We start from the raw sequence: 17308 nt of genomic DNA, 5'->3' as shown, positions 1-17308 counted from the left end.
GTGTCTGGGATCATTTGATTAGACAGGGAGATGTGAGCCAGCACTTGGATTTTAATCCCTAAATACCACACAGTAAAAGGATCCAGGATACTGGGGGCAAATAGCCCATTCCAGGCCCAAATGGGAAAGGCACAGAATGGGTCTAAAACACGCTGTTACAGCAGAAAGCAGAAGTGATTGAGATTTGCTGGGCTGGTTCCAGAGGATCCCAGGGCCACCTGAGGAGGCTGTCAGTGGGGAAAGGTGGGATCATTCCTCATCCAGAAAACATCACCACAGTGGATTTGAACACATCACACATATTTCCATCCTAGAGTTCACCATGATGCTCAAGGGTTCGCCTTCAGAAGATGAGAGGGACCAGACCATCATCTTGTAAATTGTTCTATTAAAGGAGAGACCAAACGTTTATATGCATCTATATATTTGCCTAAAATACGAACCATATTCCTGGAGAGGAAAGAGCATCTGACAGGCCTCCCTGTGTGGACTAATTGCAGACTTCACAAGAGAAAGGGGGACAGACCTGAAATATTGCACTTGGCGTTCCATCCCATCTGATGCACCTGAGATTTGAGAATCCAGTGACCTCATTCTACCAGTTATGACCCCACAGGGCACCTTAGGTGCAAGCAGCCAAACATCCTAGGAAGGGGTCTTATCAAAATGTCACACCTGAACCCTATGGATCTTTTCTATCTCAGAACCACTTTGCAGGAACACGAAGCAGAGAGACCCGCCCTGGTACAGCTCAGGGAGGCTGGGGGCTGCATCCTGACTGTGGGGGGGCGGTCCCAGGACCAGCACCTCAGCCCCTGCAGCCACTACCTTGCAAGGAAAAGCTGGAGCGATTTGGGAGTTACAGACCCAACATCTGCCAATCACAGCGTCAAACCTTATTCAATCTTCATACGAAAAGATAACAAACTATGACATTGTTTGCAAACCTGCAACTAATTTAAAAAAGCAAGAAGGAAAAACAACACCAAAAGGAAAACAAACCAACAAAAAATGACCAAATATAACAGCACCCAAAATACAACCAAATAAATAGACGTATGACAATCATGAGCCATTTGAGGAGAAACTAATTTTTAATATTAAAGAATAATTGATAATTTCTGTTCAAGTTTGATAATGACATTGTAGTTGTCTTTTAGGTCCTTATCTTTCAGCACATAATGAAATATTTACAGATGAAAAGTTATGATAATGAATTTGCTTCAAAATATTGCATAAGACAGGAGTTACTCTGTTGTGGGTGAGTCAGCATCACGAGTGAATTGATGACTCTGGATGTGTCTGGTTGATAGAAACAGGGGTCATTTTTATTCACCTGCTTTCTTATTTTTGTGTGCAATGTTTCCCAGGATAAAAAATGACAAAAGTAAATGGGAGATTGGTGCAGGACAGCATCAGGCGTGGTTAGATTCTGGCGTTCTATCAGCTGGGCCATTGAGATGAGGGAGACCTGGGGGGAGGGGACCTTTCTTTACAAGAGGCCAGCATTCAGATGCATGAGTGGGGTCAGGCAGAGGCCGTGGGACACTGGGACCCCTAGCTTCCTTTTAGCTCCTAGGCAGAGATTTGGGTCAGGAATCCCTGAAGGCAGCTCCCTGTCCCTGGTGAGCTGGTGGCTCACACAGAGAGGCCTGAGAGAGTTGGGGAGCTGTGGACTGACAGCCTGTTGGGCCTGCACCTCTGTAAGGCAACTTTACCTGCCTCAGGGGCCTGGAGTGAGAGTGTCTCTGATACCAGGCTGCAGGTGCACTCGGGGCTGAGCCACAGTGAGTGACGTGGGAGGGGGACTCGTGGACAGGGGGCTGGGGGCACTGTGTCACCAGGAAGCCTGACCTGGTATAGCCTGAGGATGACACTCAACCTGCCTGAGCTAGTCTGCGCCCACCTAAATGTACTCCTGAATCGCATTGATTTCTCTCCCGGGGACAATCACTGATGCCCTTTCTGTGTCCTGGATGGTGTCCTTTCTCATTGACCCACTTCTGTGTCCCTCCCCCGCATGAAGGCTGAAATCATCTGCTCCATCAGTAAAACAACCATAAACTCTCCCCTTGATCAAACTTCAAATATTGACATTCTTCACGATTATAGTCCCCGCCTCCCGCGAGGGTGACCTTGAGCCTGACCTTGACCCCACACATCTCAACAGAAACCCACTGACTCTGGGTCTCAGCACAGGACCCTGCTCATTTCTCCCTGATCCCTCCTCAGGGCTCCCGGGTCCCTCTCACTTAAGCATCTCCCATCCCAAGTGACAAGGCTGGCATCTCAGGGGCCAGCACCTCAGGAAAGTTCCCGCTCTGAGTCAGGGCTCCACAGCACTCAGAGCTCACCTGTCCCTGGTGAGGAGGTTGAGTGGACGACAGGTAGATGGAATCTCATGTCATACCTCACCCTCCCGTAATAACAGACCCTTTCACCTGGAGACTCAGCCAGACACAGAATACACATCAGAAATGTGAGATGATAAATGATTAGGTCTTATTGAGAAGTAGAAGTGGGAGAGGTAGTGAGACCTGCCTGGTGTGAGTTGATCCAGGGCAGGGTCTCAGGGGTACAGTGGAGAGCTGGTGAAAGGGAGACTGGGTGAGGAATGTCCCCGAGGTAGGGCTCTCAGAGACCTAACACTCCGAGGGGGTCAGTGTCTTCTCCACGGTTTTCCCATCGTGCGTGACCTGGCAGCTGTATCTGCTGCTAGATTTCCACTTGTCGGCCGTCAGGCTCAGGTAGCTGCTGGCCGCGTACTTGTTGTTGCTCTGTTTCGAGGGCTTGGTGGTCTCCACGCCCTGGGTGACTGGCGTGCCGTCTGCCTTCCAGGCCACGGTCACGCCGCCGGGGTAGAAGTCACTGATGAGACACACCAGTGTGGCCCTTGTTGGCGCTGAGCTCTCAGAGGAGGGCGGGAACAGAGTGACCGAGGGCGGCTGACTTGGGCTGACCTGTGGGGTGCGGGAAAGACAGGACCTCAGAGATCTGGTGTCCATCCTGGGAGCTCCTTACCTCGGTGTTCATAGGGGTTCAGCTCCCCAAGTGCACGGCCATGATCCATATTCCGCCCCTGCTCCCCTTTGGACAAGTCAGGGATGGAGTTGACCCTCACCTCCTGTTGGCAGAATCTCAGTGCCTGACTTTTGGGAGTCGTGAGACCTCCTTTGCCCATCTTTTCTTCCTCAGGCTCACAGGCCTCACACCCACCATCACACCCTCTGCTTCCTGGTTCTGACTGGCACCACCTTGAGATCTCATGTTTCCTCAGGGCTCTGTCTGTCCTGGGGCAACTATCCGTGCCGTTCCCCCTGATATCTCTCCCAGTGTTCTCACAAAGAACACCTCCTTATCCTGGGCTTGGGCTTCTCACTTTTGAGGATGGGGTTTCTGGCTCATAGTCCCCCTGATGCTGTCGGTGCTGCCACTGCTCCCCTCCACAAAGAACATTTTGGAGCTGGCGTAGTAGGAAGGGGTGTCAGCAATCAGGTTGGATCCAGGGGGTCCACGTGGGTTCCCAGAAGGTGACTATTGTCTTTTTAGTCTGGGGTCTTGTGTGTGTTGTGAGGGGTCTCTTGGTCCTGTGACATCCTGGGGAATCTGTTCTGTTCTAGGACATCTGTCTGCCTGGTAAGGCCTGTCCTTGTCCCCTTTCCCAGGAGGGCAGCCAGTGCAAGTGTCTAGCTCTGAGGTCTCTGCTCAGAGTTGAGAGGGGTGGGGAAACCTGTGGGGCCTGAGGGGCCTTACACCTGTACTGTCTGTATGAGGGGGGTGGAGGCCGTCATGCCGTCTCGGGAACTGAGGATTCCAGCACCCTGAGGCCATCTCATCGGAATTCCTCCTCCATTTCCAGCCACCTTGCCTTGATTCCTCCTCTCTCTCTTCATGTCCCCGCTATAGAGATCCTGTTACTAGCCCCTCACTACCTTCCATCTACCGCCCAGAGAGGACAGAATCCAAGAGACACACACATGTCCAGTTCAGCGGATCCCAGCCTCCTTCCCACATCCCCTGGTCCTGGGACACCAACCAGAGCCCCCCACTCTCGAGGACTTCAGTCCCTCTCAATTCTCTTGAGACCTTAAGGCTCAGAGACCCTGAGGGAGCCGAACCTCTGAGAGTCCAGGGGTGAAGTTCCCCTGGAGGGAGAGGGCAGGGTCACATTGAGGTGAGGAAGGGCTGGAGGGAATCCCTAGAATTCTCCCATCCTGTCCCCACCAGGTGCCTCAGAAGCAAAACCGCGTAGTGGGGGCTGAGCCAGGCAGACGGAAAAGGTGAAGGTTACAGAATGCCAGAGCAATTCAGAGTCTAGTTCTAGTCTGAAGTGAAAGGAGAGAAATATCTGTCCAAATTTCAGTGTGGACCGCAAGGAGGAGGAGGGAAAGGGTGAGACTCACCTGAGACGGTCAGCTGGGTCCCGCCGCCGAACACCCAACACTGTGACACAGGCTAGTACAAAAACCCCTGCTTGGGAGGTCCTTCACCCACCCCCAACCCTCCACCTGCAGCTGCTATGGAGGAAGTAGTGATACAGCCCCAGGGTGGTGTCCTCTCAGGAGAGGGTCACACACCCCCTAAGCCCCAATTTCATTCCATAACAGGACAGGTTACCTCATGTGCCCAGCAGCTGGATTCTTGGAATACCAAGCTTCGAAGGAGTCTGGTGTCTTAGGTCTGGTTTTCCTCCTACTGTTTGCAGGACAAAATGAAGTTATCGGATGTGTGACTGAGTAGTGCATTTCCATGCCTGTGGTCAGGATGTCTTATCTACGTAAGGTCGACATAACTCTGATCATTTGTGCAGACTGTGGGGTGACAGCAGAGGGTGTCCTGTGTCCTCGAACAGAGGCAGGTTCTCCTAGAGATCAGTGTTTTGAAGTCTTCCCACTATATCAACTGGACTCCAAGGGTGTCACCCCAGTTTCCTTGGGCAAGTTCTAGGATGTGATGGGCCTGGCTGGTGAGCCAGACCCGATCCCTGAAGTGAATGCCAGCTAGTCACTTAGAAACATGTCCCCTCCCCTAGTCTGGTCTCATATGCGGGAGGGTCAGGTGGTGACATTGCTGTTCTGCCTTATTCAAAGGGAGACATGAGCAGCACCTGGCCCTTGGCCCTAAATCCCACCTCCTGCTAACGAACACCTGGATCAATGGTCAATTGCAGGCCTGGGGTGGGAAAGTTACTGAACAGCTAGAACGTGTTGTCACTCAGAAAGCAGGAGTCATAGATGACCCCTGGGGTCATGACGGGCACACAAAAGCCACCTGCTGAGGCTCCCAGTGGACAAATGTCCACCATTTGCAGCCACGTTGTCATCATCACTAGAGGATAGCTGCAGTGTGTTCACACGATAGATACACTCACACCCTAGCGTGATGGTGACATGGCTCTCAACAGTAATTATTGCCCACGTCACCATTCTGTAAAGTGGTGGACAAAAGGGAAGAGCTTCCGTTTCTTTCTTTTTAGTAGAGTATGAATCACCCTACAGGGTGAAGAAAGAGCATCTGAAGGCACCCCCTTCATGGAAACGTTGCAGCCCTTGCAGGAGGAGGACAGAACTGAAATATCCCATGATGCAGCCCATCCCGTCCGATGGACGGAGTTATTGGACATCAAAGCATCTCATGTCACTCAAAGGAGGTCAAACTGATAGGGGTCTTTTGACGCAAAGTAGCTAACCATCCTGGGAAGCAATTTTGCTGAAGTGCAACCTGGACCTCGTTAAGCCTCTGTGGTTAGAACTACTTTGCAGGGACACGAACCAGCGAGACCAGCCCTGGTACAGCTCAGGGAAACTGGGGGCCCAATCTGCTTGTGGGAGAATCCAGGGACCAGCATGTGAAGCCCCTGCAGCCACTTCCTTGCAAGGAAAAGCTGAAGCGATTGGGAGAAGAAACGCTACAGAGGCAGCATCCGCAATCACAATGTCAGACCTTATTCAATCCTCACAGGTAAAGAAAATAAACAAAGAATGACCAAATACAACATCACCAAAAATACAACCAAATAAATAGACTTTGACTATCATAGGCCATTGATGAGAAACTAATTTTTGATATTAAAGAATTATTGGTAATTTTTGTGTAAGTTTGATAATGATATTGTATTTATATTTTAGGTCCTTTCTTTTTGGAATAAAGGTCCTTTCTTTTTTGAATTTATTTGAACAAATAAAACATTTACAGATTAAATGACATGATCTGGATTTCTTCAAACTATTTCGTACAGGAGGAGTTATTGTGCTCTGCGTGCGTCTGCCTTATTAGTGAATTGATGATTTTGAGACCCAATTGATGGGAACATGTGAGTTATTGTTCTTCCTCTGTCTCCTTTTGTGTTCTCAGTTCTTCATCATATCATCTTATAAGATCTCAAAAGGAGTTAGTCCTGTTTGGCAGTAGCTTGGAGTGGTGTTCTACCCAGCAGGGCCATCGAGGTGAAGACACGTGTGTGGTTGCCTCCAGCCTCGGCTCTTAGTTTCCCATTTATCAAACCGGGCCAGGCAGATGCTGAGGGACCCCTAGCTTCCTTTCACCTGCTAGGCTGAGATTTGGGGCAGGGATCTAGCTCCAAGGGGGCCCTGTCCTCTGCCCCATTGTGGCTCCAGAGCTTCCTGTCTTTGCAGACTCTGTCCCTGGCCTATCTCCCTGCTGTCAGCTCTGGTGAAGGCAGCTCTATGTCCTCGATGAAGTTTAGATACAGAGAGGGGGTCTGCGAGACCCAGGGGGTCTGCTCTGAGGACTGAGAGTCAGCTGGGCCAGCACCTCCAAGAGGAGGACCGAGCCTGCCTCAGGCCTTGGAGTGAGTGTGTCTCTGACACCAGACTGCAGGTGCCCTAGGGACTGATCCATAGACATTGAGGGGGTGGGGTCCTGTGGGTTGGGGTTTGGGCGGCGCTGAGTCCCTGGGGAAGCCTAGCCCTGCTGAGCCCTCAGGCCACACTCACACTGACCTGAACTAGTCTGACCTAGGCTAACTCTACTCCTCCTTTCGAATAGACTTTCTCTCCTAGGGACAATTATTGATGCCCACTCAGTGCCTAGGACAGTGCCCTTCCTCACTGACCCAGTTGTCCCGTGTCCCTCCCCCACATGAAGGATGAAATCATCTGCTCCATACAGTAACAACACATAAATTCTCCCCCTGATTAAAACTTCAATATTGACCTTCTTCACGATTATAGTCCCGCCTCCAGCGAGGGTGACCTTGAGCCTGACCTTGACCCCACACATCTCAACAGAAACCCACTGACTCTGGGTCTCAGCACAGGACCCTGCTCATTTCTCCCTGATCCCTCCTCAGGGCTCCCGGGTCCCTCTCACTTAAGCATCTCCCGTCCCAAGTGACAAGGCTGGCATCTCAGGGGCCAGCACCTCAGGAAAGTTCCCGCTCTGAGTCAGGGCTCCACAGCACTCAGAGCTCACCTGTCCCTGGTGAGGAGGTGAGGTGGACGACAGGTAGATGGAATCTCATGTCATACCTCACCCTCCCGTAATAACAGACCCTTTCACCTGGAGACTCAGCCAGACACAGAATACACATCAGAAATGTGAGATGATAACTGATTAGGTCTTATTGAGAAGTAGAAGTGGGGAGGGAGTGAGACCTGCCTGGTGTGAGTTGATCCAGGGCAGGGTCTCAGGGGTACAGTGGAGAGCTGGTGAAAGGGAGACTGGGTGAGGAATGTCCCCAAGGTAGGGCTGTCAGAGACCTAACACTCCGAGGGGTCAGTGTCTTCTCCACGGTTTTCCCATCGTGCGTGACCTGGCAGCTGTACCTGCTGCTAGATTTCCACTTGTCGGCCGTCAGGCTCAGGTAGCTGCTGGCCGCGTACTTGTTGTTGCTCTGTTTCGAGGGCTTGGTGGTCTCCACGCCCTGGGTGACGGGCGTGCCGTCTGCCTTCCAGGCCACGGTCACGCCGCCGGGGTAGAAGTCACTGATGAGACACACCAGTGTGGCCTTGTTGGCGCTGAGCTCCTCAGAGGAGGGCGGGAACAGAGTGACCGAGGGCTCTGACTTGGGCTGACCTGCGGGGTGCAGGAAAGACAGGACCTCAGAGGTCTGGTGTCCATCCTGGGACCTCCTGACCTCGGTCTGGATGTGGGTACATCCCCTCCCAGTCCACGGCATGGTCCCAATGTGGCCCCTGCTCCCCTTTGGTCAGGTCAGGGATGGGGGATGAGACTCACCTCCTGTTGGCAGAATCTCAGTGCCTGATACTTGGCAGCTGTGACCGCCCCTTTGCCCATTGTTTCCTTCTCAGGTTCACAGGTCTCATTACCAACCATCCCACCCTCTGCTTCCAGGTACTGACTGGCATCACCTTGATACCCCATCTTTCTTAGCGCTCTGTCTGTCCTGGGTCATCAGTCTCTGCAGAATCTGGCCCTGATCCCTCTCCCCTGTGTTCTCACAACAGAGCATCTGCCTGTCCTGGGCTTGCGCTCTCCTCTCTTTAGAAGAGAGAGTTTCTTACTCAGAGACCACTGGCATTATCATTGTAGCACAAGTTCCAGTCCCTACAGAAAACATTCTAGGGCTGCCAGGGTAGGGAGTGCTGTCAGCAACAGGGCTGGATTCCAGGGGGTCCACGTGGGTCCCCCAGCAGTTAACTGTGCTATTCTTAGTCTGGGTCTGTGTCTGTTCGGAGCTGTCTCTTGGTCCTGTGACGTTCTCCTGGGGGAATCTGTCTGTCCTAGGACATTCGTCTGCCTGGCAGGGCCTTCCTTGTCACCAGACCCCGGAGGGCACCCAGCACATGAATCTGTTCTGAGGTCTCTGCTCCAGAGTTGATAGGGATGGGACAACCTTTGGGGCCTGAGTGTCCTGACACCTGTCCTGTCTGGGGGCCCTGCCTGCTTTGGATGGTGAGGAAGATTCCAGCACCCTGAGGTCTTCTCATCAAAAATCCTCCATCCATTCTTGTCCACCTTGCCTTGATTCCTCCTCTCTCTTCACGTCCCTGCTATAGAGATCCCCTCCCTAGCCTCTCACTAACTTCCATCTACTGCCCAGAGAGAACAGAATCCAAGAGACACACACATGTCCAGTTCAGCTGATCCCAGCCTCCTTCCCACATCCCCTGGTCCTGGGGCACCAAGCAAAGCCCCCCACTCTCACAGACTTTCAGCTCTTCAATTGTATAAGTCCCCAGAGCTCAGAGACCCTGAGAGAGCCGAAATTCTCAGAGTCTAGGAGTGAAGTTCCCTTGGAGGGAGAGGGCAGGGTCACAGTGAGGAAGGGCTGGAGGGAATCCCTAGAATTCTCCCATCCTGTCCCCACCAGGTGCCTCAGAAGCAAAACCGCGTAGTGGGGGCTGAGCCAGGCAGACAGAAAAGGTGAAGGTTACACAATGCCAGAGCAATTCAGAATCTAGTTCTAGTCTGAAGTGAAAGGAGACACAGATCTGCCCAAATTTCAGTGTGGACCCCAAGGAGGAGGAGGGAAAGGGTGAGACTCACCTGAGACGGTCAGCTGGGTCCCGCCGCCGAACACAATACACTGTGATACAGACTCACACACAAACCTCCTGTCGCGCCTTCCACCCCCTGCCCAGGCCCACCTGCAGCTGCAAGGGAGGCCCAAAGTCCAGCCTCCTTGTCACGGGTCACGATCAGGCAGATGGGAGGCTTACTGCGGGGTGTCCCTCCCCGACTGGGGGTGGATGGAACTTCAATTTTATGGATTTTTAGGATTCTAGGTGTCCTTAGCCATAGGATTGCATTGCGGAGAATGTGCTGGTACTGATCCAGAATTTTCACCGAATTTCATCCAGAGGAAGGAGCTGTACCCTGACCCATGTCGTTTGGCATTGTCATTGTGAAATTGGTGAGCAGGCTGTTTATCGCAGAATGATGGAGCTGGGACCCCTTTGCAGAGTGGGACTCACGGGGAGGTCCAGGATGCCTCGGCATCCTCAGCAGAGGAGGTCACGTCGAACGAGAGGGTGGGAACGGGAAGGGTGGGTGGGGGACAAGTACGTTGACCCCAGCATGCTGCCCCTTCTGCGTGGTCCTGCGCTCCAGTGTCCCGGCCCTCCGCTGGGATAACCTGAGGTGCAGAGGGACAGTCGCTGTTCATCCCCCTTCTGAGCCCGTGGGGGCAGCTGCCTCCTTGCCTGGGTTGAATTAGAGCTGGCATGGCCCAGCCAGGGCCCTGTGCCCAAGGGGAAGCTGACGCCGCTCCCAGCACGGTACTTTTCTATGAGCTCTCAGTGTGTGCGTGTGCGCTGTCTCCTTACCCACAATTGAATTACACATGTCCTGGTTCAGGAATGTCACCAGTCAGGGTGGCCTTACAACCTGCGATGCACATTGCACCCCTGGGCCAGACCTACATGTTGGAGGTGGCGTAGCAACACCCAGGGCTCAGCTGGCATCCTGGGCCCTGTATGTCACCTGCAGATCTCACATAAGGGACACACATGCCTAGTGTTTTTCTCTTTCTGACACAGAGTCACGCTCAACAAGCACTCTCCCTTTTTCCCCAGATCTGCCTGCTGTTCCTGGCCACTGTCCTGTGACCAACCTCTGCAGGTCTCACAGTCTCCCTCTCAAACTTGACTGGAAGGACATCTGAGTTGTCCCTGGAAGCCCACCACATGGCGACTGCAGTGACTGGCTTTTCTTTGGTCATGTCCACCCTGGGTCTCACTGCAGCACCATCTACCCTGCTCTCCCAGATCCTTCCAGAGCAATGCTCACCACAGTCATGTTTGCCAATGGATGTATGTTTTTATGAAATTATGTGTGTAAGCATATATCTACGTGCATTCACACGTGTGTGTGTGTGTGTGTGTGTGTGTGTGTGTGAGCACTGATTTTACTCCTAAGACAATGAGTCAGTTAACAGACAAGTCAATAGCCCACTTGTAGAATCTGATATTGATTTTGACCTCAGGCCCCAAATAGGTCACCGGAGAACAAGTGGACATTATGTCTTGTGGTGGAGTCAGTGGTGGGCTGGTTTGTAAGGGGATGGAGAGAGCGGACCTGTCCTGTCTCCCAGGGGAACTGACCACAGGTTTGACCCTCATGACACATGAAGTAGGGGGGGTCCCCAAGGAGGAGGTTGGGAGTGGCTGACCAGGGTCCAGCAATGGTCGTTCCTGTGGTGAGTGTGACAGTGAGGGCCTGGAAATGGGGCACAGCACTGCGTATCTGGTGAGGCAGGAGGAGCATGTGTGCCCTGTGGAAAGCGATGGTGTAGACAGTGAGGATGGCGAATGTGAGACGCGCTAGGAAGCCAGGGAAGGTATCTGAATGCCAGGACTGAGGAATCCAGGTGTGGCAGCTCAGGCACTACTCTGGGGTGCAGGGGCACCTGGTGATGGACCGTGAGAGTAGACATGGTCCACACAAGAACAGTAAGATTAGGGACAGAGCAGAGGGTCGGTTCTCCTGTGTGGTGCTGCCCCCATCCCCTGTTCTGGAACATTCCTTGTGCAATTGTGGGTGAGAGTGAATCCCCCACTTAGGATAACATGCAGACTCTGTCCTCTGGCTCCTTTTTCAAATGGCCAAAAGAATTGTGTTCACTCTGTAATGCAGAGTTCAGGACAAAACTGCGTTAAACAAAAATGAGCAGAGAGCATGATGTCTGACTGGCAATGAGGACATTTTATTGGGGGTTAATTGGGTTTGGGAAGAGGGTCGAGGGAGATTCGGGAGGGGTGATCCTCCAGGGGTCCTGCGTCTCCAGTGCCCCGAGGGAGGGGGTGCTCAGCGTCCTAAGAACACGCTGAGGGTTCCACTGTCTTCTCCACGGTTTTCCCATCGTGCGTGACCTGGCAGCTGTATCTGCTGCTAGATTTCCACTTGTCGGCCGTCAGGCTCAGGTAGCTGCTGGCCGCGTACTTGTTGTTGCTCTGTTTCGAGGGCTTGGTGGTCTCCACGCCCTGGTTGACGGGCGTGCCGTCTGCCTTCCAGGCCACGGTCACACCGCTGGGGTAGAAGTCACTGATGAGACACACCAGTGTGGCCTTGTTGGCGCTGAGCTCCTCAGAGGATGGCGGGAACAGAGTGACCGAGGGCGCTGACTTGGGCTGACCTGTGGGTCGGGTAGGGGTACCAGTCAGAGGTCTGATGTCTTTCATGAGAGCCCCTGACCTCAGTCTTGACGTGAGGTACAGGTTCATGAGGACCCGCTAGGAACCCTAGTTCAGAGACCACTCTGCATTCGGGGTCCACGCCATGCAGTGCAGGTTAGGGTTTTTCTCAAACAACTCCCCATCTTCCTGAGTAAATTTGAGCCTGGACACCTGCCATCACCTGTTCTGAGATTCTCTTGGACCCCCTTCTCCCCACAGATGTCTGACTTTCACTCTGCTGGTTCTGCCTCCTCCTGACATTCTGACAGGGCCTGTCTTTGTCTGTCTATTTGTTCCCAGGAGAGGTGATATCGGCTCTCTGACCTCCTGTTGGGTAAATCTGGGACATTTCTGACCTGACATTTCTGTGCTGGGAGCTTTAGGGTCTTTGCCCAAAGGGGTCTGTTTTTACCTAAATCTATCTCTTCTGCACCCTCTCTAACAGTAAGTTCTTTGCTCATCAGAGTCTGTCTGCCTGTCCTTGGGTGACTCTCATTCTGCAGTCTTTAGCATCCCCCCTGGCAAATGATCATATCAGTAGAGCTTTCACTCTACAGAGTCTGCCTTTCTTTGTGTGAGGAAGTGTACTGAGACCTGGGAGCCCATTTTGTCCTCACGCTTTGTCATTCAATGACCCTTCCTTCAGTACCTTTCCTTCCTGCTTCTTTCTCTCCCCTAGAGGGTTCCCTGAGTCCCAGACTAGCTCAGGACTCTGCATGGCAACTCCACAGAAACTTGGGGGAGTCTTTTCACCCCTGCAACATTCTCAGCCCTGGATCCTGAGTCCCACAGTCTCGGGGACCTTCCCTGAACCTTTGACCTGTTTGTCCCCAACCTTGTCCCTGAGGGTTCTGGGTCCCCCCAAAGTCTCCACGTTGTCACCCCCTCCGTACTTCTTTTTCTCTCTTCCCCTTGAGATGGGGGACCCTAGTGAGCTCCAGAAACAAAGCTGGTCCTACAAGAGCCCATATGGGGAGGATAGACAGAGCCTAGGACCCAGCGTGACCGTGGCAGACAGTTCCCGTAGGTCATTCTGTCCATTCCTCTGCCTCTGGGGTCAGAGATAAAGGGCTGCTGGTGACCGGAGGAGGCAATCAGGACAGTAAAAACAGGGAGGGAAACAGGTCAGGGCCCCAGGGACTGGGATCCTTGGTGAAATATTGCTCAAGGGCTGAGACAAGACACAGAAAAACAGCAAAAACAGCAAAAAACTGCCCAAACCTCTGGGAGAGCAGGGAAGTGGGGAGAAAAAGAGACTCACCTGAGACGGTCAACTGGGTTCCTCCGCCGAACACCCAACACTGTGACACAGTCTCATACAAAAACCTCTCCCTGGGAGGCCCCTGTCCCACCCCCAGCTCCCCACCTGCAGCTGTGGAGGAGGAAGTGGGCCACTGCCCCAGGCTGGTGTCTAGCCGGGGGCCACATGCCATTATAGGACAGATGACAGGAGTCAGTATACAGCAAAGGGATCCTTGGAAGCAATTATCCCAAAGGAATTTGGAGTCTGACCTGCTGTTCCTACTACTGTCTTCTGGAAATTGGGATGAGTTTGTGGAGGGCATTTGTGTCAGTACAAGTGAGATTCCAAGGAAATTGATGGGACACCTCTTCTATGTATGTTCAAACAACCCTAATTCCTTGGTGAGACCATGAGGTGAGGGCAGAGAGTATCCCCTAAGCCCCAAACATCCTCTTCCAGGGAGAAGCAGGTTGGCCCATTTAGAGGGGCCATAGGGAACTTCCTATTTCCCCAACCATCAGGCCAGGGCCTCAGACTTATCTTCCCTGGTGACATCTTAGTTTGGGACTGTCCTGAGTGAAGTCAGGGTGGTACTGTAGGAAGTGCCAGCCTGTCCGCCAGGGTGACCGTGGGAGTATCCCTGGTCATCCCCTAATCTGGTCTTATATTGGGGAAGGTCTGTCGGTATGACTGCTGCCCTGCTTCATTCAAAGGGAGACATGAGCAGCACCTGGACCTTGGCCCTAAATCCCGCCTCCTACCAAAGAGAACCTGGATCAATGGCCAATTCTAGGCCTGGGGAAGGAAAGGTACAGATGAGCTAGAACATGTTGTTACTCAGAAAGCAGGAGCCATTGAGGTACCCGGAGTCCATGTAAGGGTACCCAAAAGCCGCCTGCCGAGGCTCCCAGTGGGCAAATGTCCATCATTTGCAGCCACGTTGTCATCATCACTAGAGGATAACTGCAGTGTGTTCACACAACAGATACACTCACATCCTAGAGTTCACCATGGCTCTCAACAGTAATTATTGACCATAAGAGGATGGCAGAAACTAGGTCATCATTCTGTAAAGTGGTGGACAAATGGGAAGAGTTTCCATTTCTTTTTTTTTTTTTTTACTAGAGGGTGAAACACACTATGGAGTGAAGAAAGACAGAACTGAAATATCCCATGATGCATCTCATCCCATCCGATGGATGGAGTTATTGGACATCAAAGCCCCTAATGTCACTCAAAGGAGGTCAACCCGACATGGGTCTTTTGATGCAAATTAGCTAACCATCTTGGGAAGCAATTTTGCTAAAGTGCAACCTGGGCCTCGTTAAGCCTCTGATGCCTGAACTACTTTGCAGGAATACGAAGTAGGGAGACCTGCTTTGGTACAGCTCAGGGAAGCTGGGGAGAAGCCAGGGAACAGCATGTCAGCCCCTGCAGCGACTGCCTTGCAAGGAAAAGCTGAAGTGATTTGGGAGATACTTACAGAGCCAACATCCACCAATCACAATGTCCGACCTTATTCAACCTCATATATAAACAAAATGAAATCCCCAAAGTAACAATAGCACCTAAAATAAGACCAAGTAAATACACTTAGGACAATTATGAGGCATTCGATGGGAAACTGACTGAAATTGAGTAAATAATTACCGTGTGTCCCCGAAAATAAGACCTAGCCAGACCATCAGCTCTAATGTGTCTTTTGGAGCAAAAATTAATACAAGACCTGGTATCGTATTATATTAGTATATTATATTATTTTATATTATATTATACTACATTATTAAGATCCGTCCTTATATTATATTAAAATAAGACCAGGTCTTATATTAATTTTTGCTCCAAAAGACACATTAGAGTTAAGTCTTATTTTCGGGGAAACACGGGAATTATTTACTCAATTTCTGTTTAGGCTTAATAATGATATTTTAGTTACTTCTTAGTAAACAGATGAAATATTTTCTGGTAAACAAATGAAATATTTACAGATGAAAAGATATGATAGCTGGAATTTGCTTCAAAATATTGCATAAGAGAGAAGTTACTCTGTTGTTGGGTCAGTATCGTAAGTGAATTGATTATTTTGGGACCTAGTTGCTTGGAACATGGGGTTATTCTTATTCCTCTGTGTCCTTGTTTTTGCGTTTCTATTTTTCCTTAATAAAAACTTACAAGAAAATAAACGGGAGATTAGTGTAGGGCAGCATCAAGGATGGGTAAATCCTGGCATTCCACCAGCAGGGCCATTGAGATGAAGGAGACCTGGGATTTCCTCTCTCCCATTTGGGCCTCAGCATTCAGATCCATAAAATGGGGTCAGACAGATGCTATGGGACACAGAACATCCGAATCTTGTTCCACTTCTTAGGTTGTGATTTGGGGCAGGGGTGGGTGGGTGGCATCAGTGGGTGGATGGCATCAAGCTCCAAGGGGGCCCCATTTTTCTGCCCTTGTGGCTCCAGAGCTCCCTGTCTTTGCAGGCTCTGTCCCTGGACTATTCCAGCCACCCAGTAGCTCTGGTGAAGGCAGCTCCATGTCCCTGGTGCACTGGAGGCTCAGACAAAGGGTCTGAGAGGCCTGAGGCCCTGAGGACTGACAGATCTGGATGGGCCTGCACCTCCGAGAAGCTGACAGAACCTGCCTCAGGGACCTGGGCGTGGGTATGTCTGACACCAGCTGTAGGTGTACTCATGGCTGAGCCACAGTGAGTGAGGGGACAGAGGGCCATGAGAAAAGTGGTTTGGAGGTGCTGTGTCACTGGGGAAGCCTGACCTTGCCGTAGCCCACAGGCTACACTTTGCCTGCCCTTACTCTTCTCCTGAATTCCAGTTGACACACCCTCCCGTGGACATCACTGGATGCCCACTCTGGGCCCAGAACGGTGTCCTTTCTCATGCATCCAGTTCTCCCATGTCCCCCTCTCATATAGGCCGACATCACCTGCTCCATCATAAACCAACCACGAAAACTCTCTCCCTGACCCCACCTCAGATATTGAGACTTTTCATGGTTAAGGTCCTAGCCCCCTGCAAGAGTCACCTTGAGCCTGACCCTGACCCAGGCCCATCAGAACAAAAACTGACTTTCCTTGTGCCTCATCCTCACTCCATACTCCCAGCACCAGTGATCATAAACACCGCTATCTGGAGGAGTGTTCCAGGTCTCCCTGATTTGGTAGGGGGTGTCATCATGATTAGGGAATTGTTAGGCTATTCGATACTAAACTGTTTTTCTGCTGCAGCACTTGTCAGTTTCTTTACGTCGTGAAAATTCATTGTGAAAGTTTGAGAAATGTACTTACGGGATGCATTGTGCAAAGCTTTCTATGGCTCTGTGGCAATGGGCCACCCACAGACTCCACATCTGGGAACTGCTCATTGGGTTTCTTGATGGAACCAGGGAAGTTCAATGTCTGTTTCTAAAGACGCTGGCCTTGGCTGAAGGGTTTTCGTTCCCCATATTCCTATCCTCAGCCCCCTGCTGTCCTCCTTGAACCTTCCCCATGTCTCTCTGGTCCCTCCTCGTGGCCCCTGGATCCCTTTCATTTGGCCCTTCTCCCTTCCCAGGTGACAAGGACTGCTTCCCAGGGGCTGGATAAGTTCCTGCTCTGGGTCACAGCTCCCACTGGCACTCAGAGCTCACCTGTCCCTGGTGAGGATGTTGAGTGGACGACAGGTAGAGGGAATCTCATGTCATAACTCACCCTCCCGTAATAACAGACCCTTTCACCTGGAGACTCAGCCAGACACAGAATACACATCAGAAATGTGAGATGATAACTGATTAGGTCTTTATTGAGAAGTAGAAGTGGGGAGGGAGTGAGACCTGCCTGGTGTGAGCTGATCCAGGGCAGGGTCTCAGGGGTACGGTGGAGAGCTGGTGAAAGGGAGACTGGCTGAGGAATGTCCCCGAGGTAGGGCTGTCAGAGACCTAACACTCCGAGGGGGTCAGTGTCTTCTCCACGGTT

The 17308-nt window shown here is 51.7% G+C and overlaps 1 protein-coding gene across 1 annotated transcript; it reads right to left on the bottom strand.

Moving 5' to 3' along the window:
- Positions 1-2530: 2530 nt before the first annotated feature.
- IGLL5 (immunoglobulin lambda like polypeptide 5) lies at positions 2531-3033 on the bottom strand. Its single transcript, XM_033098399.1, has 2 exons — positions 3022-3033; positions 2531-2960 (listed from the first exon to the last, which is right to left on the bottom strand). The coding sequence occupies exons 1-2, from the start codon at positions 3031-3033 to the stop codon at positions 2643-2645; spliced, it is 330 nt and encodes a 109-aa protein (XP_032954290.1). The 3' UTR covers positions 2531-2642.
- Positions 3034-17308: the final 14275 nt, after the last annotated feature.

Source organism: Rhinolophus ferrumequinum, chromosome 25 (genome assembly GCF_004115265.2).
Source record: "Rhinolophus ferrumequinum isolate MPI-CBG mRhiFer1 chromosome 25, mRhiFer1_v1.p, whole genome shotgun sequence".
Lineage (NCBI taxonomy): Eukaryota > Metazoa > Chordata > Mammalia > Chiroptera > Rhinolophidae > Rhinolophus > Rhinolophus ferrumequinum.
Note: the sequence above shows the minus strand (reverse complement) of the source record. Positions and strands in the feature narration are given on the sequence as shown.